Source organism: Stylophora pistillata, chromosome 3 (genome assembly GCF_964205215.1).
Source record: "Stylophora pistillata chromosome 3, jaStyPist1.2, whole genome shotgun sequence".
NCBI classification, from domain to species: domain Eukaryota; kingdom Metazoa; phylum Cnidaria; class Anthozoa; order Scleractinia; family Pocilloporidae; genus Stylophora; species Stylophora pistillata.
This window is the reverse complement of record NC_142521.1, coordinates 41,665,775-41,686,176: the sequence shown is the minus strand read 5'-3', so window position 1 is coordinate 41,686,176 and position 20,402 is coordinate 41,665,775. Positions and strand designations below refer to the sequence as shown.

Sequence of the window (20,402 nt, the reverse complement as noted above, 5' to 3'; positions counted from 1 at the left end):
GGATAGATCAACTACCGACACTACCCGCCTTAGCGTATCTGAAAGTTCGAGAATTTACGCTTTGCGACTTTGCTATCACTTTTGCTACGTTTATTTTTGTCTTGAGCGAAACAGTATCAGCCCGCTGCCTAAGTAAGTTATTACAATTTGCCAAAGTTCATAACTTTGTGGCCTGATTGAAAGAGCAGGAGAATATTTTTGATTAACTTAATTAAAATCTTTGAATTTTTTTTTTTTTTCACACTGCGATTTGGGGTTCATCACACATTTTTAGCAGAAAATCTCAATTAAAAAAGATATTCTTAACAATAAGAAACCATTTGAACCATCTTTATAACAGGATCTACCAATCAAAATCGAAACCGTAACCAAACTTGATGTGGTGGAAATGCTGAAGTTGTTGCGATGTGTGTGTGTGTGTGTGTGTGTGTATTAAAAGCCAGACCAATAGAGTGGTACATTCAACAGCCGTTGACAACGCGGAGATTTCATTAATGGCTATCAATTGTGAAGCGAGGGCTCTCTTTCTTCCGGTGTTGATGGCCTTAATTTCTCTTTTGTTAAATGCGGTTGCATGAATTACTTATTATTTTGGCTTTGATGTCACGTCATTTCTAAAGAATTATTACTTGTTAGTCAAAAATCACTTCACCAAACAAACTTTCCTTATGTTCTTTTATCCTGAATTGCGCTAACAGTTTTAAGTGCAAAATAAAATATCGCGTTCTTCCATTTAAAACGCAGGTGAATTTTCTGGAATATGTTGGCCACGCTTGGATGAATCTACCAAATCTTTTGTGTCCTTTAATTATAGTATACTTATTCGTGTTTGAACACGTTTTGTCAAATTGATTTAATAGAATTCTTTCTTCACAAAGAAAGCTGTTACCGCCCTGGAAGTAAGACGCCTATTAAGAGTTCACTTGTTGTACGTGATTGAGGAAACATGGAGAACGCCATGTTTTTTAGCGCAATCTTTTTACCCCCGCTGATGACATGTTTTTCCCACAGCCTTTAAAGAGATGGAAATGACACCACACAGAAAAGAAAACTTGAAAATCACGCAATCAAAGGTAAGTGCTACTTCTGTATGTATCAGCTGTTTTTAAACCGCGACGTTTGTATTCAGCTTGTTTCCTGAATCTTGTTGACTGAAAACGCGTATTTTACATTGCTGTTTAGAGCGCTAACACTCACATGCTGTGTTAAAAAAAAACCCTGAAACGATCGATTGAACACGATTACTTAACCGCATCCTCGCTTCGAGGTCCAAATTCCGCGATATAGGTGTGCGATTTTTACAGCCATGTTGGACCGCTTGAGCAATATCCAATTTCCTTTAAGAGCAAGTTGGGCAGTTCACAACTTCTCTCAGTTCTACAACTTGGTCGTTAGGCGAGAATAAGGACCATGTCTCTAGAGGTAGCTAAGTTTGAAACAATACCGTTGGGGAGATTGATTAATTTAGGAATCACAGACAATAGGTTTACATCACTGGTTTGTTCATCTCTATTTAGGACACAGTGCAGCGAAGTTCGTCTGATTGTAGCGAAAGGCAGCGTACGTTGCAGTCTCGCTTCTCTGTTCCTGAAATATCGTCAGGTATAGTAATTTAATCAGAGTTTTCCTCCTAATAGTTCCGTAACTGAGACATCAATCTTTTTACGTAACTTTCAATGGCGCACTTTGTAGTTTAGGTCACCGTGTTGAAGAAAAGTCAAGAGTAGTTCTAAACAGACACTGCGTGTTTTTTTTTTTCCCTGAACAAAGCGTATTTTGATATGGCGCACCGTGAAATTGCTACAAATGTGCGCTTTTTTCAAAGGTAAACGACATTTCTTTTGAGTTTTGGCTTTTCAGGCTAAATTATTGAAAGTACTTTAGTGTCTACCTTACGTAAACAGAAAAGTCAGCTGCTATTAAAATGTAATTTGCAAAGATTATAGTTTTCAATATTGTTGATGTGCCTGAGCAAGCGTTATAAATGTTGGGATGGGAATTTAGAATGATCTTTTGCAAAACGTTATACCGGCCACAAAAGGCAAACTTTGCCTTGTTAGTCTTATCTCACAATTGAATTTAATTTGTTTCGTCTTTTTGTATAGATCCTTCCAAAAAGCCAATCCAGGTAAGTGTTATTTTGACTCATTTAAATAATATTCTTAAACGATTTTTCATGCAGTAGATTAGAAATATAACTTCAGAAATTTCAGCGCTCTGTGACTCGTTTCGTTTTTCATTTACGCTTCTAACCAAGCGGACATGTTTTTTCTCATGCCGAGAAATGTTCTTGTCGGCGAATATTGAATTTGTGTGGTAGTCGGTGGGAAAGAGTTTAGATTCGCCTCATTTAGCGTAAAAGAAGAAACGAAACCGCACTCAAATGCTTCAGACTATTTTGGGTCAGTGAAGAATGCAGTCATTGTAAACTTTGCACGTTTCCCGTGGGTTACCGTTGTCAGGGTACAAAAGTAAAAGTGCCTTTCTCACGCCAGCGGTACATAACATTAGTTTCAAAGCATGCAACTTTTTCAGCAAATTTCTAAATTTAGATTGTCATTAACGAAATAACACAGCAAACCCGATGTGGGAAAGGAAATAGAGCGGCAAAATTATGGCCGAACATTTTCTATTATTTCCCTGCTACCAATTGTAATAACCTGTAAGTAATTGTTTCACGTTGTTTGTTATTATATCGAAATCTGGAATCGCTGGATGTCTCAACCTACAGAGGTCTAGCAGTTTGTGGGATTTACAAATGACTTGTTTGGCGAGTTTCTCAAGAGGACCCCACATAGAGATATTCAAGGCCAGAATCTAGCAATGTTTATCGAATCTGGCCAGTTGTCAGTTTTTGTCGATAAATAAAAAGCGCGCAGGAGGTTTTAGGTGCATTTTACTTCAAGATTAAGGCAAATTTATGACTACTGAAGTGCCTGACGAAATAGTTACGAAATAGCAGATTCTTACGTCTAAAAAAATAAGAGTGAGTGTCTCTCAAGTATGTGCATGATGATGGTAAAGCTCTTTTTACAATAGTGATACTCTTGTGAGTCAGTAATTAACATTTTTTCGAAAGATTTTGGTTCCCAAAAACCATATCGGGTCTGATTAATGTGGGGAAGTAGGGCTCAACATTCTTTAACGTTTCATTAACGTTAGTTAAACCAACAGAAGTCAAAAGGTTAAAACGGCAACGGAACAGACATGCATTTATGACGTCAAAAACTTGTGGTCGCGGTACGTGGTGTCTCTGGCGTCATTGGACAGATATTTTACTTCCGTAGGCTTGGTTTGTCCAGCGAAAAGATTGACACTATGTTAACAACCACAAAAAATGTCACAGGAAATTTGTTTACTTTGTTTTGTTTTTTTTCAGGATTTTTTCGTTGTGTAGACAGTCGGAATCAAATTGTAATGCTGCAGATAAATTCTTTCAGGGAGACTAACTTTGTCAATGACATTCTTGTTTACGTAAAGTCGGTGTCGTGGATTTTAGGTCACCAAAGTTTTTTTGGTTACAATATTTCGCATATTTTATATTTGCTTTCTTTCGCGGATTTTTGTTGTTTTTTTGATAACAATCCGATCGAGAGAAAGTTGTTTTTAAGGCTTTCAGATACGCGTGAAAAAAAGTGAAGTAAACGATTTTTCTATTGATATGGAGATTCGCGATTCGGTTTTTCTCGTACACTTTTGTGATCTCTTGTGTTGAAAAATTTGTCAGCAATATTGTTTACTCTTGCACATAGCTTTATTTTTATCTTAGTTCTCTTTTTTGGTACAAATCTTTAATAATATGCATTTCCTGTCAATCATTGAGATATTTAAAGAAAAGCCTCTCCAATGAACGAATTCTGTGGTTTCAGTTATCTTGTAATTTCTGGTCATCTGAAGAAGTTTTCCGTTTTTTTAAAAGGACAAGCGTTTGACACTTTTTTTGGCCTCAGAGATCGTAGCCAAAGGGGTAATTGTTATTAAATTGCTGAAATATAAGGACCACTGGTTGGTTAGTTAGTTTCACGAGTGGATGCGCGCGTTTTGAGCCTTGAAACTTTGTCGGTAGCTTTGTACAGTTTAGGGATGACTGAGGATGTAATTGTTTTTCAACTTCAAAAATCAAGTGTCTTTCCATTGTTGCGTTATTTAGTCAATAACAAAAGAGAAGCCGATCTTTTATCCTGCATAAATCACTTCCAGTTTCCAGCGCCAATTTCTTTTATGGAAATGAAAAAGGTATTGACAGTTTGCATTTTGCTAACCTGCATGTTGGAATACGTAACGCGAGGGTAAACACTTTATACAATCAATATATATTTGACGCTTTTCCAACACCGGGATGAAAATATCAATTTTGTTTGTTCTTATATTTTTTTTCTCCTTGGTGAGTTGTTACAGGGCTATGGTACCTTTTTTGTAAATTTGAGTGTCGAGTTATGCTTTATAGTTTTTCGTAAAAAAAAAAAGTAGACTTGTTGTCAGCTATGTATGTGGAAAAGAAAATCTTGTCTGTCGTTAACTGACGCAACAACCCACGCGCCCGGTTGGAATATACAATAACGGTGACAGGCACGCCGGTGAACCAATGGAACGTGGGACTAATGTTCTCCTATGTCTATACTGGCGCTAACGGAAGGTTTTTGACCAATCAGAGTGTGCACTTTATCTCAGTTAGAGTAACTCAATTCTTGTTCGTTTTTCAGGACTTTTATTTGGGAAAGTCGGAGCGTTTACCGGAAAAAAATTCTATATATTTCCTAGCCAGATACTTTTTGTAATTTACAATCCCGCTTTTGTGCGCTGTAATAATTCTAGTCGAAGATTGGGACATTGTTATGTTCAGTGGTTAGTCATGTATGCAGAGTATTTGTAGCATACGCACGTAGTGGTTTTCCTTGCGATATTTGTAATGTCATATGAGATTATGCTTCATGATTTCACGTATTTATAAACTGTGGATGAGAGAATGCTTTCTTCTTTGAACTGTCACTCTCCTGTTGGATTCTTCTTTAAAGCAGAGAGGTTTTCTTGTCACTAAAGCACACGATCCTTCCTGAGGTGTTTGTTTTGTGTCTCAGTAGAACTTCCTTTCGTGAGAAAACACTCGCTTTATCTATCGCAAGATTGGACTGTTGGGTTTCTAAATAAACACGTATTGTCTAAAGAATGAAAGCACTTGGCTTTTTATCAGAAAAATCTCAAGAGAACCTCTCAAGCACGTCTGTAGTTTTACCGCCTAATATGAGCAAAGGTGTACTCCTTGACGTAGTAAATAGACCACTGTGGTGGATGTTTTCTTTTCCTCTGCTTTACACACAAAAAAAAAAAAAAAAAAAAAAAATCAGTTTTTCCTCGACTGAAATATTTTGATCGCTTAGCGTCAGATGATGACGTAAGCACCCAACTTCCGCTCGTCTGGGCTTGGCAACAAAACGGTTAAACTTCGGGCATGTGTGTGAAGATCAATTCTGGCGCAAAATTTCAAATGAGAACATGGGAAATAACCGCAGTCTCGCAAAGTAAGTGAAAGAAACGTCCTATCGAAGGAAACAAAAGTAGGAGAAACGCCTGGAAATCTCCGGACTTTTCGAACACACAGCTTATTCAAGTACTGGTTTCCTGTTGATTTTCCTTTTTGTTTTGGAAAAGTTATACGCTTTTAAAACACAGTTTAGCTCTGACAGTCTAAAAGCATGCCCCCTCGTCATAACAAGTTCCGCACATGTGCAGACGTTTGACCGCTTTGTTGGGCCCAGCACCCACGCATTCAATTGCGTTTAAGTAACCGCTGGCTTTTTGCAGGCTTTTGTTTTGGGAATATGCTTACAACCTTAAGCTGACGTATGATCCCTTGGGAAGCATTATTGATTTTGCGTTTTTTCTTTTTTTCTAGCATCTTCATCCGTCTTCTACGACCGAGAGGGTAAAGAAAGCTTTAAATCGACTCAGTGCAATTGGAACATTATCGAGGAACACAAAGTAAGTGCAAAAACGTTCATAGCACTGAGGTTATACTGAGAAGCAAGCTATTTCGCGAGTTAAGCTTCATGTATGTTGTCTTGTAACTACGAGAGATGGCCTGTGAAACAATATTGCTACGTTTTCGTTTTGTTTCGTCGGTCGATTTTTCTTCCCTTTTTCGGTGTTTATTTTCAGTCAGTGGGAAAAAGTAACGCTATGAAAATCGAAATTATTCTTCTGAGTAACGATACTTTACTTTCGTGTTAGCCCTGAATTGTTAAATTGTATTTTTGTCAGCGGAAATAGACACTCAGCCGTGATAAGGTCGAACATTCTTGTCGGAATTTTCAAGGAAGGGTTGCAACTTCTCACGAATGCGGATTCTGATAACCCCTTTAAAGGAAGTTGAGGTAATTGTTAAGAATTAAGAGTGCCTCGACTTCCTTCGAAAGAATGTTTTTAACTTTTGACGTTTACTTTCGGACTGAGTGTGAAAATTTCGCTTTCCGGGACATTATGTAATCAAGGACTTTTAAAGTTTCATTTAGTCATATGATACCTCGAAGACACTGTCCATCCCTGATCAGGCCTGGGTTAAAACTCTGCTCGCTTGAATTCAGTTGGACTTCTTTGAGAGTTAATTTTTGGATTTCTTAAAATAGACGTCAACAATTAACATGGAGGTATATCTTTAATGAGTACATATTTAACCTTTCGTGTACCTCCGGTCGAAGTTCAGCATACTCTTGATAGATTCTTGCGCAACGTAGGATTAAATTGGTTAAGAATCAAGGTACTTGACATCGTTGATTACGCTGATCCAAGACCCTGGAATTTTCACAAAACTCTTGGTAATTTTCCAGACATTCTTTGTATCTTTTTTTCCTTTATTGAGAACGTGAACAATTAATGAATCCATGTCTTATTATGTTTCAATTTCATCGCTATATTACTTAACTTTTTGATCAAGAGGTATATCTTGTGTGTATTTTCAAATAATATTCTTATATTATCATATGTTGATATCGAAACGACTTAGCAATACGATCAGTTTCTGCGATAACAACCTTTGCTTTGTCAACGAGAAGATTAAATATGTAATTACCCAAATACTTAATTGTTCCGTGAAAAACGACAGGGATGTGCATATTGAGACCCTCATCAGCCTAGATAGGCCTTTTCTACAAGAATTAATTTTTAGACTTGTACGATTTAGCACCACAGAATTCCAACCTGTTTTCGTCGCTTGTCAAAGGGATGTCATCGGATCACAAACCCATAAAAATAAAGCAGATTAGCGCGGTGACTAGTGAAATCAGAAGCGAGTGCTGCGAATTTAGGGAATGCCAGTTTGGTTAAGCGGGCTATAGTCGGATTATATTGTTTTCGCGCGAAAATTCCTTTGGTGTAAACTTTTTGTCGTATCAAATGCTGAATTTTGCTCATTTTTTGGTAAATATTAGCTCCTTTAAAACCTTGTACGAACAGAATTGACTCATCTGTGAACAAAAACTCGCTTGTAACTTAAGGTAACATGTTTTCGGCCAAGATTCCTTAAACTTGCACTTATCTTTATCTGATGTGTTTGAAAATTCCTTCCCCTGAAGACACTTTTTGGCTCTTAAAAAAACCTTTTTGGCTCCTAAAAAACTTAAAGACTCTAAAGCTTACCTTGACTTCAAAAATTTATAATTTGCTTGACGAAAATCGCTCTTAAATAGAACTAACAGTAGAATCGATTCTCAATATAACAGCGGCCATGTTGTTTTTTTCTCCTCAAGGCTCATCTCCAAGAGTGAAAGGGACCTTCTCAGCGTGGATCAAGACGGCACAGACGATCTGCACATGATGGCTAAGCACGGAGTGAAAAAAACCCGGGCCAGCCTACCGAGAGGATTTGGGTCCACAGAGTGCATAAACACCAGCGATCAATCACTTGAAATGCCCGACGGGGTTATTAAAGTTTTCAAAGCAGATCAGACATGTAGATATTTCATGGTGTATAAGGTCAGTGTGCGTGGTAACCGCAGTTCCTAAAACAATAGAGTTGATGTTCGCGGGCCGACTCAGAGTCACTTTATCTCGAGCCGCTCGCCGAGGGTTAAAATGACTCTAAGAAGGCCCAAAATATATATATGTCCAAGAACATTAACTCTATTACTATTATCATCCACCAAAATCTTTATTTTATCCAGTAAAATGCTCCACGATGCCCGACAAAGTCATAAAAATTAGTGTTAAGTTTAACTTTCATTGTCGTAAAAATATCTATCTAGTGGTTGCACGTTTTTATAATGGCAAGTTTTCGTTGAGAAGTTCACTCGTCAAGAGAAATTTAGTCGTTATTTTCATTTTAATTATCAGAGATTTTCTTTTTGACAATTTTTTTTTGTGTGTGAGTGTGGGGGTCGGGGTGGGTAGTATTTCATCGAGATTCTCTTTAATAGGAAATATCACACGGCAACTCATCAGCGATAAATTTCTTCCGTTTGACCTTAACACTGATTCCTGCCTCAGGGCACGACAATTTTTGTCCAAATTTCGGCGGATTTTGCGGCATGTCCTCGATGTGCAAAATTTAGTACCCGCACAGAAAAAAGTTCCGTGAAATAAAATGCCTCAAAAATTACCACCTCTTATGCAATAATAAAAAAAAACTCCAAGGGAGAAGGCAGGGGGCAGTGTTTTGTTTTGTTTTGTTTTGTTTTTTATGCACAGTTTAGTTAAGTCATCTTAATTTAATACGTACAATGAAATGCCTTAATTAGGTACATGTAGGGTATGCAGTTCCTGATTTAATGAAAAAAAAAAAGTCGAAAATATGGCATTCCTTTCCCCTTAAATGTTCCTCTGCTATACCAAAAATTAAAAAATATTTGTTTCCAGCCAAAAGTTTAGTCATCATAGACCTCGCAACACTTGTTCCGCAGTATAAAATTTCCGAAAAACTTTCATGGTTCACCTTGAATTTACTGGTTATCTCTTTTCAGCTGAATGTGAATGATATCCAAATTTTCCAAATTGATTTTTATACTTTATTTGTTTTGTGAATTTGGAGAATCAGAGGTTATCGAGAAGAAATTTAATGAAAATTTAATTTGGATACTGGCCAGTATCCGGTCTTTATTTGGTCGATTATTGCTTTGTATTTTTGTACTATTTTTGCCTAGTTTACCTGTTTTTATTGCTGTTTTTGCTGTTTGTTGTGTTTGTTGTTGTCGTCCATTTTCAAGTTATTTTTTTGTAGATGTTGTTTAGTGGTAGCTAAATGTTCCTCTTGCCTTTTTTTTTTTCTCGTCATTGCTACTGTCGCTTGGTTAAACACCGTAACACTTGCAAAACCAACATCAGCATTGAACCGTTAAATATTAATTCTTGTTTTCAAAAACATCTCGCAAAGAATCGTATGGATTCTTCCACACTTTATCCCCTTTTATCAAACAAATAAAATGTTATTCCATAAAGTTTCGTCGTTCAAATTCATTTCGATAAGCATTCAATTTGTTCCAAAAGAATGCGCACATGTTTACTCCAAACTGCTAACAAGATGCGGGATGCTTTGATGGTTTTTTTTCCGTAAAAGTGACCGAGCCCCCAGTAATCACGTTATGGTGTTAAAAATGTTTGTTTCGCACTACCAAAAACTCGACCCCAGAACACGAATATATTCCGAGAAAATCGAATAAATTGTCGTTTTGGCATGGAGTGTTTTATTCAAACATCGATCAGACAAGATAACACAAATTTTTCGTATGAAGTGTAAATAATCAAAACTGTGCGAGGATGTATTGCTTGTAATGAGATTTCTTAGCGTTGTAAGCCGCTTTTTTTCTTTCGTGGCGGTTGGTTGTTTTGTAAATGAATAGTGAGGGATTACCATATCTCTTCCTTCCGCGTGGAAGAAGTGAAACCAAACACTTCACATCACGCGAGAATTTACCGACTGTTCTTTTGCGATAAAAACGCACTGGTTGGTCGCTTTGTGAACAGGTTGCATAAAAGTGCAAACCCTAGAGTTGTCAGAAGCACTTGTTTCTGCAACCAGACAAAACCCGTTTGGTCAATTTCACAAACAAACAGAGACAATGTTGTCATGTGTCAGCTTTTTTCCTCGAGTGAGACAAAAGGTGGATGGAGTAAATATTAATGCGACTTTATAGACGGCGACACACAATATTCTGGATGTTTTTGCTGACTATTTTTGTGTTTTGTTTTGTAGGAAACTACGACACGAGAGGTTGTTAACCGTGCAGTGGAAGCGTTTGGAATTCAGGACTCTCCAAGGTAAAAATGAAAACATAAAATTGAGAAAAGCTCGTCCGGTCTTGAGTGGAAAATGTATTGGTCCGCACTTTCTGTATTGATTCAGAAGCAGAACTTCTTGAACCGATCAAAATTTATTGTAGTCTTTGGTTTCTTTACTTATATTACAACGAATATATGAAATTCGAACTTCAGTTTTAGAAACGTATTTGTGCACGATCCTCGCAGTAAAGAGCACTATTTAAACAATAGCCAACTGGTAGGCTTGTTAGCTCAATTGGCAGAGCGCTGCACTAGTATCGCAGAGATCAGTAGTTCGAATCCCGTACAGGCCTGAATTTTTTCAAGTCTGATTTTCTTCAGGTCTGATTTTCACTATTGCTTAAATAGTGCTCTTTACTGCGAAGATCGTGCACAAATACCTTTACGTATATTCTTGGATAATCCAGCATCGCGTTTTAAAATATGATTCGAAGCAAAAAAAGTTGCAATTTCCGTGATATCCTCGAGGATTAACGCGTCGCGGAATGTTTGTTGGCGAACAATGCTCCTACAAGTTTTACTAAAGGGTAAAATCTTCAGGAATTTAATATAGCTGATTTTTTTTTTTTTTATTAATCCAAAGTTTGATTTCGAACTTTATGTTTAACGTTCTTCCAGAGAATACGCGCTCTGCGAAGTAACTGTCGAGGATGGAGGTTTCGTGAAACAGCGAAGACTTCCCGATATGCTTGCGAATCTTCCTGATAGAATCCACTTGAATGGAAGGTGAGCATACTTTCTTTATTCTACGCTCGTGATAAGGCAAATAATAATTTGAGTTCAAAATGACTGCCTTTTTTTTTGCTCTATTCACTGGCACAGTGATTTCGAGTTTGCGCATCCTGGCAGTGGGTAGAGCGTGTGTCACATATGGACTTAATGATTGCCTTGTTTACCATAGAGACTCCAGAGTTCTCTGTTTTCAGTAGCAGGGTATCGGAGCGCGGAATACGAAGGTCTAAGGCTCGATTCTTCATAGGAACTGAAATTTTTCTTTTTTCCCACGCTCGTGACAAGACTAATAACATCTTTCTCTATTTCTCTAACGAGCTCAAAATTATACCATCTTTCTTATTCATGTTCATTATGTTATAATTGATTATTCTTTTTTTTGTCCCTCGCCTTCCTCAACTCTCTTCGATTTCTTACTTTTTTCCCAGTCTTAATTTTAAGATTCTCATTATTGACGTACATAAATTTGCGTCATCATATCGTTATTTAAAAGAATTAAGTGCATGATCGTCTTTTCGTCATTTCTTCCTAGATACTATTTGAAGAACAACAGCGTTTCAAGTCAACTTCTCCCTGACGAGGCCGCTCAGGTTAGTGGGAGTCTTTTTGTCGTTAAACCATGGCAATCTAACCGGCCAATCAGAACAAACGATGGCAACAATTCGAACCAATGGAATGAAGCGAACTATTGCACGTGACGCGTACAAGACAACACTTTGAACTGGATCACATTGGTCAAACTAAAAACGTACGACGCGCGTACTTAGAGAGCATTAGGATAAAACCAAATCAATTCGGAAGTACTTTCTTCACTTGGCTTAAGAATTTATCTTCTAAAGAAATGGGAAGTAAAGCTGCAATAGAGTTAAAAAGCGAATAACCTCACGCAAAGGAGCCATTTAATGCGTTAACGTTTTGGCAATCAAGGGACGAAATTCGGAACTTGATTGTCTTGCGATGCTTGATTTGCAAGAGAAACTTTGGAAATAAATTAACTATAAAGACCCAAAGATGCTTAAGATTTGGTTCTATAAGAGGATTAGCAATGGGTAGGTCTCGAGAGAATTGACAGGGACTGAATTAACAGATCCTTAATCTGTGGCGTGTTTCTCATGAAATGTGTCTTGTGGGCAAATTGAAGTACCCGCCATATCTTATCAAGGTTTTTTCGAATCTCAATTCAGGAGCTGGCCAAGGAATCTCAGTTTAGTTTGTTGCAACTTAAACCAAAAGAGGTGGCCAAAGAACTGACACTTCAGGTGGGTGGAGTTTTGCGCAGTTTTAAATCATTGCTTAGATTGTTTTCGTGATTAAAGATTTTATGACGTCCCAAATCAAAACTGGAAGCCTTCAAGTTAACATCGATATTCTCTTTCGTAGGAAAGAGATGACTGATTTCTTGTCAAGGTCTTGTTAGTAGCACACATTTTGTCACGCATTTTCAGTTCCATAGAACGCCAGAATTTTCCGATTCACTCCAATTTTTCGAGACAGTTAGGAGGATCCGCTTAATCATATCAAAACAAGGCCCTGGATGTACCCACATTTTAGCTGTAGAGATAATACTTGTGCAACTCCTCATAGTTCTTCGAACGATCTTTTTTTTTTTTTTTTTTTTTTTTATACAGGATTTTGAAGTATTTAGAAGTATTGACCCTCGCGAGTACATCTACAAACTGTGGAACTTTGGTCCGAAACTCACAGAAAACTTGCGAAAGTTCTCTGAGGTAAAGTGAACTTTTATTTAATAGCAAGAGTAAAATTCAACTGCTGAATATTCGCGCGAAAGAACCCTCTTAACTTACGTCATTTTTGTATGCTTTCACCTTTCGCAGATTGTAAATAACGAAATGTTTTGGGTTGTGACCGAAATATGCAGTGAACCAAACTTAGTAAAACGAATGAAGCTAATCAAAACTTTTATCAAAATTGCAAGTAAGTCAGACTTTGATAATTACATGTTGAATATTTGACTTTGATATTCAGTATTCTCTATCTTTTGAAGTATCGGAATCTTTTGTTTAATACGCTCTCGTGTTCTTCATAGGATATTGTAAAGAATGCAAAAACTACAACTCGTTATTTGCCATTGTAAGGTGAGCTAGTACATGCTTTAAAATGTTGTAGTAAATATCTCTTTGGTTTGTCTAAGTAACGGCTTATTGCTTTTTCCCCTTTTTCTCTTTGGGTGGGAGGGGGAGGGGTTGGCGTAAGCAAATCACGATTTGGCCTTCCCTCTGCCATGCTCAATACGTTTTCCACCGCTTTTTTACGGACAATTTCAATTTTGTCACTTTTCTCGCCACACAGATTACACAACACGTTTTTCCGCGCTTGTCAATGCTCAGATGTTTTCACTTGGACTTATTCCAAGGTTTTCGCTAGTTTTGATACCTTGAGGGCTTTTGTTTTTGTAAAGTAAACCACTCAGTAATTTGCTCTTTTATTGAAGTTATTTCCTCAAACTGACGCTTTCTGTTCTCTGTTCCAGTGGACTCGGCCACTCAACGGTACAACGTCTGAAGAACACGTGGGACAAGTTACCCACAAAGCATAGCAAGGCATTTGAGGTGAGCTTTGCTTGGAGAAATGTGTATGCGGTTAACTGTGTCATCTGGATTGCCAAGCCTGTGGCAGTGTTTACTTTTGTTTTATGCCAAGAGAAGGAAACGCAGGGGCTCTCTGCTCAGCGCTCTGTGCTGCCCGGTCGAGGTTTGGGTTCGAGTCACAGTCAGGTCTCTGTGATGTGTGGTGTATGAGACACTTTACTCTGACAGAGCGTTTCTTCACTCCAGGGTATTTTTGATTATGTTAATTTGGTTATAACAACTGAGTTGATAAAGTAAATTGGCCACCGTCATTCGCTCTGACGAAGGGTTAGCGCTCGGAGCGTCAACGTTAGAAACTCCTTAAGGTGGCCAATGTACGTTCACAACTCAGTTGATCAAGCCGAATTTTCTCGTAATGCTTCCCTACCAACACAGTACCGCGGTTTCTTTAGGAACTTACTCCCTCTTTTCCACTATCAGTTATGGGGGAAATGTTTTGCAGGCCCAAATTAAATGAGTCATTTAACGATATTAGAGTAATTTTTAGGGTCATGGATAATTCAAACGTGTTTTTTTTTTTTCCCCAGGATCTTCAGAGTCTGATGGATCCGTCAAGAAACATGTCTAAATACAGAAATTTATTAAATGGAGAACACGGAGAGCCTCCCTTGGTACGTGCAGTCCACTATTATGAGTTACGGAAAGTTCATCTCGCGCGAAATCGAGTGCTTATTCAAACCACTTTCTGTTGACTCTTGTAGAGCTAATTTTTTTTTGAGAGGTTATATCACAATTGAGCTTTTTAACACCGAAATCAAAGTCATCTCATTGGCCATTGATAACAAATGAGAGAATGACAAAGAGCCAATAAGAAATCAAAAGTGAAAGAAGACAAGCTGTCTGAAGCGCAGTACTACTCGAATGAATTAATGACAATTCTTTTTTATTGGCGACGTTTATGGAGAGATGTTATGCTTTAAAAGAGCTCTAACGGATAACCTGCTGAATTTCAAGGAAGACTGAATCAGAGTTTAGTTTGATCAAAGAATTTTTTTAATTCTTCTTTTAGATTCCGTTCTTTCCCGTCATAACGAAGGATTTGACGTTCATCCACTTAGGAAACGACAGTATCGTGGACGGACTCGTAAGTGAAGACCAAAGAAGAGTGCGACGCAACAGCGAATCTCTCTATACCCCATTCCTTGCATCATTTTTATCTTGATTTCACCTACGGAAGATAATCTCTCACTGACAATATTCTTATAATATATTTGCAGGTTAACTTTGAAAAGCTTCGACTCATTGCAAGGGAAGTTCGCCAGATTTCAAAATTCAACTCCATTCCCTATGTGAGTATAAGGCTAATTTGTGCGTGCATTTTATAGAAACATTATTTGAATTCGTATCTTTTTTTCCCAGGACCCTGACACGATGTTCGAAGACGAGGTCAACAGTCAAGGAGGACCTGGGCAACAAAGAGTGACATCAACAGTGGTCGGCATGGTAACAGGAAGCTCCACATGGAGCCGGAGATCGTTGCGTGACCAGAATCCCAAAAAGATGTACGAGGAGGTAAGAAAATCGGTCTGAAGTTTATTCCTCTCAGCCAAACGCCATAACTTTATTCCAATTGACATCATGAAAATTTGTTTCTCCACGTGTCCTTGAACTTGCTTTATTTAGCTATGTTACTCATGGGTGCATTATGTTTTGTCACGCAGTCCATGATGTCACGCAGGGTAAAGCAATACCTCTCAAACCTAACTGTCATACAAGATGAAGAAAACTTACGGGAAATGTCAAATGTCTGTGAACCTCCTCAGGGTTCCGGTAAGTTAACTCTGTCATTTCCTCGCCCCAGTATCTTTTTTACATTGTTTTTGGAACCTTGTGCTTGCAGGGGTTTTTTTCATAATCGTTTTTTTTCTTTATGTCCAGCAGCTGCTCCTAGTGTACAGTCACGGAAGAAGACCTCACCCACGTCCTCTCCAGGCGCGAACAAGAAAGATCGTAAAGCTGGAAAACCAAGTGAGTTGACCGCTAAGCAAAGTAACTGTTTGCGTTGCCTAGTGTCTAAAGTTCTCTCCTCTTTTCCCCATTTCCCTCCCCTCTTTCCCGACTGCCAGAGGAAGGGCACCCGGCAGAACCCCGGGAACGAGTCCATAACTTCTCTTAGAAGTCCCGAATTTTTATTTTCAAAACCCTTGCTTGAAACTTACCTTCGTGACTTAAGGCCTCACTTCGTAATAACTTCTTTTTTACATTAAATCACATCATACAAGAAACGTCCCAATTCGTAATTCTTTCCCTCGGTAAACAATATTTTTATAAGGATCACAATTCGGTCAAAAGCGGAAAGCTCAGGAATCCTGTAACCTTGAAGTGCACCACAGAGTTTGTAGTCAAAACTATGAGCAGAAAATTTATTAAGAATGAAGAATGTGTTGAACCTTCGGATTATTTGATGGCTTGGGCTAACTTTGTGTTTTGGGGCTTTTTCTTTCTTTTCTCAGTTCCTTCGCCATTAGCTCTAAGAAAAGACATTGCAGGCGACAGAATTTCGGTATCCTCTACAGCGAGTACATCGTCGTTAACGGATGTGCAGTCTCCAAAGCAGATGAGTGAAGGTGAACTATTCCAGCAGTACATTAAAAAAAATAAGCCGAAGCGTGGCTAGGTTGCGGGAAGATCTTCCTAATGAAAGGAGGACTGTTAGAAGCGAAGAATAATAATAAAATAATAATAATAATAATAATAATAAAAATAAGCCGAAGCGTGGCTAGGTTGCGGGAAGATCTTCCTATTGAAATGAGGACTGTTAGAAGCGAAGAATAATAATAAAATAATAATAATAATAAAAATAAGCCGAAGCGTGGCTAGGTTGCGGGAAGATCTTCCTATTGAAAGGAGGACTGTTAGAAGCGAAGAATAATAATAAAATAATAATAATAATAATAAAAATAAGCCGAAGCGTGGCTAGGTTGCGGGAAGATCTTCCTAATGAAAGGAGGACTGTTAGAAGCGAAGAATAATAATAAAATAATAAAATAATAATAATAATAATAATAATAATAATAATAATAATAACAATAATAATAATAATAAAAATAGGCCGAAGCGTGGCTAGGTTGCGGGAAGATCTTCCTAATGAAAGGAGGACTGTTAGAAGTGACAAAGAAATATATTTTTTCGAAAACTATTTCAACGGAAAAAATACCTTTTTCAAGTTGTGCGATTGCCACAGTATGAAGTAAGCCGCAATGATTTTTATTATCTTTTCCTTTCTTTCCGTTCCCTCTTTCTTTCATCAAACGGTATTTTTGGAAGGAAAATAAAATCTCTAATTTGATGCGAATGTTTTTTTCGGTAGAGGAAATTCATGTGTTCCCTGAAGTGGACAGAACGTCTTTACCAGAAGATACCGTCCATATGCAGGAACTCAGACGGCTTCATATCAACGATGAACATCAGAGACCACATTACCGCCATCCACCAGGTCAGGACAATTTTTGGGTTATTTGGTTTTATCAACTGAGTTGATAATGTAACTTGGTCACCGTAAAGAGTTTCAAAGCTGACATTTTTGAGCGTCAGCCATTCATCACTCCCTCTGACGAAGGGTAAACGCTCGAAACGTCAGCTTTGAAACTCTTTGCGGGGCTAGTTTACATTATCAACTCAGCACCACAATTTCTTTAGAAACTAACCTCCCTAATTCTTTGGTAATGTGAAGTCCTGCATGCTTATTGGCCAGCTGGAGCGTATTACTGTTTCTGTACCATAAATTGACTGTGAATATTGATATGATGCTTGGCCATGATTAAAAACCTCCCCACCCACCTTACCCGCGTTTTTTGTTTGACTTCCGTAAGAGAACGCTTACCCTTTTTCGTGTCCCCTAAAAGCTTAATGCTGAATGCAACGCATTTATAACCTGTTAATGAGGTTGATTATTGACTGATCCTTGTCTTTTCGTTCTTTCAGTTGTGGAGGTAGTCAGACCGATTATGTACACAGGTAAAAAAAAAAATGATTGTTTTAGAACAAATGTTTTACTGTTTATTCTGCCAACCGGCTTAGTGGGAGAAGATCTGGAGACGACTGTAGTCAAAGACTCTTAGCTGACCTCGTTGAAGTGTGAGACTTTTTTTTTTACCGATGATTTACCTAAGTTTCTCTGTTCTTTTTAGTACCAGCTCCTTCGGCCGATACTGTACCTTACAGTCCAACCCGCTCGACATCTTCGCAAGAACATCCGTATCATCCTGGTGAGTTTGACAGTCATTGTTAACTCATTCATCGTTGAGATCTTAATACAAATTCTCCTTAGGGGAGCAGGGATGGCACAGTGGTGAGAGCACTCGCCTCCCACCACTATGGCTCGGGTTCGATTCCCGGACCTGGCGTCACATGTGGGTTGAGTTTGTTGTTGGTTCTCGTTTTTTGCTCCGAGGGTTTTTCTCCGGGTCCTCCGATTTTCCTCCCTCCGTAAAAACCAACTTTCCAAATTCCAATTCGAGTCTGGAATCTGGATCCTCTGAGCCACCGGCTCAGAGGATTGGGCAACCACTTCCTACATTGTCGACGTTAAACAAATTATATTTTAAAAAATTATATAATTTTTTTTTTTATCTGCGCGCATTTCGTTAAAGGCTGGCAAAGTTAACCCCTTGCCAGACACGTGATGAATTTTCAAATCAAGGCTAGAAGAATGAGATGAATAACATTAAATGGATAAGATTAAAATCTTCGTTGTTGACAATTGGCGCATTTTTTGGCAATTATGAAAACTTGTCCGTGATCTGCTGTCGGATCCGTCGTTTAATTTTCCTTTTTTACCTTTTCAGGAGTTACATATCACCAGTACGTCAGCTACCACTATCCTGAGCAGTACAACAGAGTAGAATACGTAGAAAATTATGACGGTAGGTTACTGTTTTTGTACCAAGTATTATGTAATTTGAGACTTTAAGCAAACCAGGACGGCTACGGCTACGAGAACGTGGAAAAACAATAGATCTAATTGACAGAGCAATAGCCCAGCACGTGCATTTTAAAACTTTGTACATTTCTTAGCCGTCCTTTGCAAAACAACAACGTGAAATCACCAAAATTTGCGTCGTCTGCGAAGCGAAACCGCGGCGGCATTTAATTTAATTTACATTTGGAACTCAACGCTACTTTTATGCGTTATGTTGAGTTTGAGGTCTGGCGCCCTATGAGACGGTAAACACATGCAGCCATTTTCGAAGTTCTAACTAAAAGTGGAAACTCATTTTTTAATCGACGACTTCCGTGCCGTTGCCGTCCTGACTGCTTAAAGTCCCTAATATTAATCTGATACCCTACGGCGTCTTTGTAGTTTAAAGACGGATCTGGTGTTTTTGCGTGTTCACCCAACATTCCATGTGCATCATGACGTGAAGGAAGAGTCCAGCCAATCAGAAGCAACATGTCTATCTGCTCAACTCACTTGTCTCAAGCGAGGGGAAAAACTTTGAGCTCCATCGATTTCGCGATTCCGATTGCTCGTCCTACAGCTCCACTACAGAAAATTCGTTGGCAAGCAAGGCCATTTACTAGGCCCTCGTGTTTTCTGTATTCGTTGTACAACGTACTCTACTATCATTCGAAATCTTCCGAGATCGCGCGGTTGAAAATGTCTGGAATGAATACTCAGCAAGATCAATCCATTCATGCTGGGTTCGTAGAAGATGTTCCTTTATCCGAAATAGGAAGTTTAGTTGTATACTGACCTGTGAATGTAGAATGAGGTTCTCAAAACAATTTTTTTTAAATAAGACAGTTATTTTCCTTTGTTTTGATTTTTTTCATTTTGTTTCGTTTCACAGAAGAAGAAGGCCAAGTTTCCGCGGTTTAACGGAACATATTAGGTAAGCTAAACATCCAGTTACTTGAAGCGATGTTGGAAAAAGCTCTTTTTTACTTCGTGGCTTTGGTAGAAATGTTACGCAGAACTGCCTTTCTTTCTTTCAGAGGTATTATTGTTTAGTTAGATAAACCCATGTTTCTACCTCTCTGAAGAGGAATCCTTAGATAAACCCATATTTCTACCTCTCTGAGAAGGAATTCTAAATTTTCCAAGTAAGAAATTGTCAACGTCAAATGTATTTTAACGATACGTATGTTTGAATTTGTCACCTTTTTAAAAACATAAAATTACTTTTTTCCTTTCAGGGCTCTAAAGGCTTTCTTCGCAGTTTCATCTCTCCCTGAAAACAAATGATTTGTTTTGTTTTGTTTTGTTTCGAGTGATTTATTTTCATGAGCTTTTGTTTCTTCATGGAAGCCTTTCCAAGCTTTTCTATGCAAAGCTTAGTAGACTGTATTGCGGATTATCTTAGACAAAATAGGCAAGAAGAGTCTTTTTCTCTTTGAACTCTGAGAGGACAAACAGTGTACTTGTGCAACGATAGGCAGAGCGGGCCGTCTGTCTAAAACTGCATAGATATATAAAATTATACAATTATTATTTTGAACTCTTTTGAGTCTTGTGAGATCATATATACTCAATAAAAGAGAAATACTGATAGTTGTAGCACGGCGCGTGGGTGATGGTTTGACGGTGTCTCGTTACGGACTTCTCGGGCAGTATAAATAGAAATATTTAAACCCTTGTAGTAGTCTAGGTAGTGTTGTGGAAAGAAAACAAAACTCATTCAATTAAACATACATTTTATTTTAACCTCAAAATATTAAGAGATGTCTACAAATCTTTTTGTATCAACTCAGTGTAAATAGGTTGTAGGCTACATTACAAGTACAAATTATTAAACATACTTTTGGTAAAGGTTTATTTGTGTTACCTTGTGTCAATTGCCTTTTTTAGTTTGA

The 20,402-nt window shown here is 38.0% G+C and overlaps 1 protein-coding gene across 2 annotated transcripts in view; it reads left to right on the top strand.

The window, feature by feature from the left end:
- Positions 1-20,358, top strand: part of LOC111328912 (rap guanine nucleotide exchange factor 6) — a 36,793-nt gene extending 16,435 nt beyond the window's left edge. The window contains exons 21-46 of one of the 2 annotated variants that reach the window (XM_088753135.1): positions 1,012-1,073; positions 1,518-1,602; positions 2,106-2,128; positions 5,894-5,979; positions 7,743-7,968; positions 10,181-10,245; positions 10,885-10,992; positions 11,531-11,588; positions 12,183-12,257; positions 12,627-12,725; positions 12,834-12,933; positions 13,046-13,094; positions 13,490-13,568; positions 14,135-14,218; positions 14,617-14,691; positions 14,825-14,896; positions 14,967-15,119; positions 15,269-15,377; positions 15,486-15,575; positions 16,061-16,174; positions 16,918-17,043; positions 17,532-17,564; positions 17,738-17,815; positions 18,395-18,472; positions 19,400-19,441; positions 19,746-20,358. In XM_088753135.1, coding sequence (XP_088609261.1) covers positions 1,012-1,073; positions 1,518-1,602; positions 2,106-2,128; positions 5,894-5,979; positions 7,743-7,968; positions 10,181-10,245; positions 10,885-10,992; positions 11,531-11,588; positions 12,183-12,257; positions 12,627-12,725; positions 12,834-12,933; positions 13,046-13,094; positions 13,490-13,568; positions 14,135-14,218; positions 14,617-14,691; positions 14,825-14,896; positions 14,967-15,119; positions 15,269-15,377; positions 15,486-15,575; positions 16,061-16,174; positions 16,918-17,043; positions 17,532-17,564; positions 17,738-17,815; positions 18,395-18,472; positions 19,400-19,428 — 2,156 coding nt within the window. In that variant the 3' untranslated portion in view covers positions 19,429-19,441; positions 19,746-20,358. The remainder of the gene's footprint in view (positions 1-1,011; positions 1,074-1,517; positions 1,603-2,105; positions 2,129-5,893; positions 5,980-7,742; positions 7,969-10,180; positions 10,246-10,884; positions 10,993-11,530; positions 11,589-12,182; positions 12,258-12,626; positions 12,726-12,833; positions 12,934-13,045; positions 13,095-13,489; positions 13,569-14,134; positions 14,219-14,616; positions 14,692-14,824; positions 14,897-14,966; positions 15,120-15,268; positions 15,378-15,485; positions 15,576-16,060; positions 16,175-16,917; positions 17,044-17,531; positions 17,565-17,737; positions 17,816-18,394; positions 18,473-19,399; positions 19,442-19,745) is intronic. The other variant, XM_088753134.1, reaches the window with a different exon arrangement.
- The last annotated feature ends 44 nt before the right edge of the window (positions 20,359-20,402 follow it).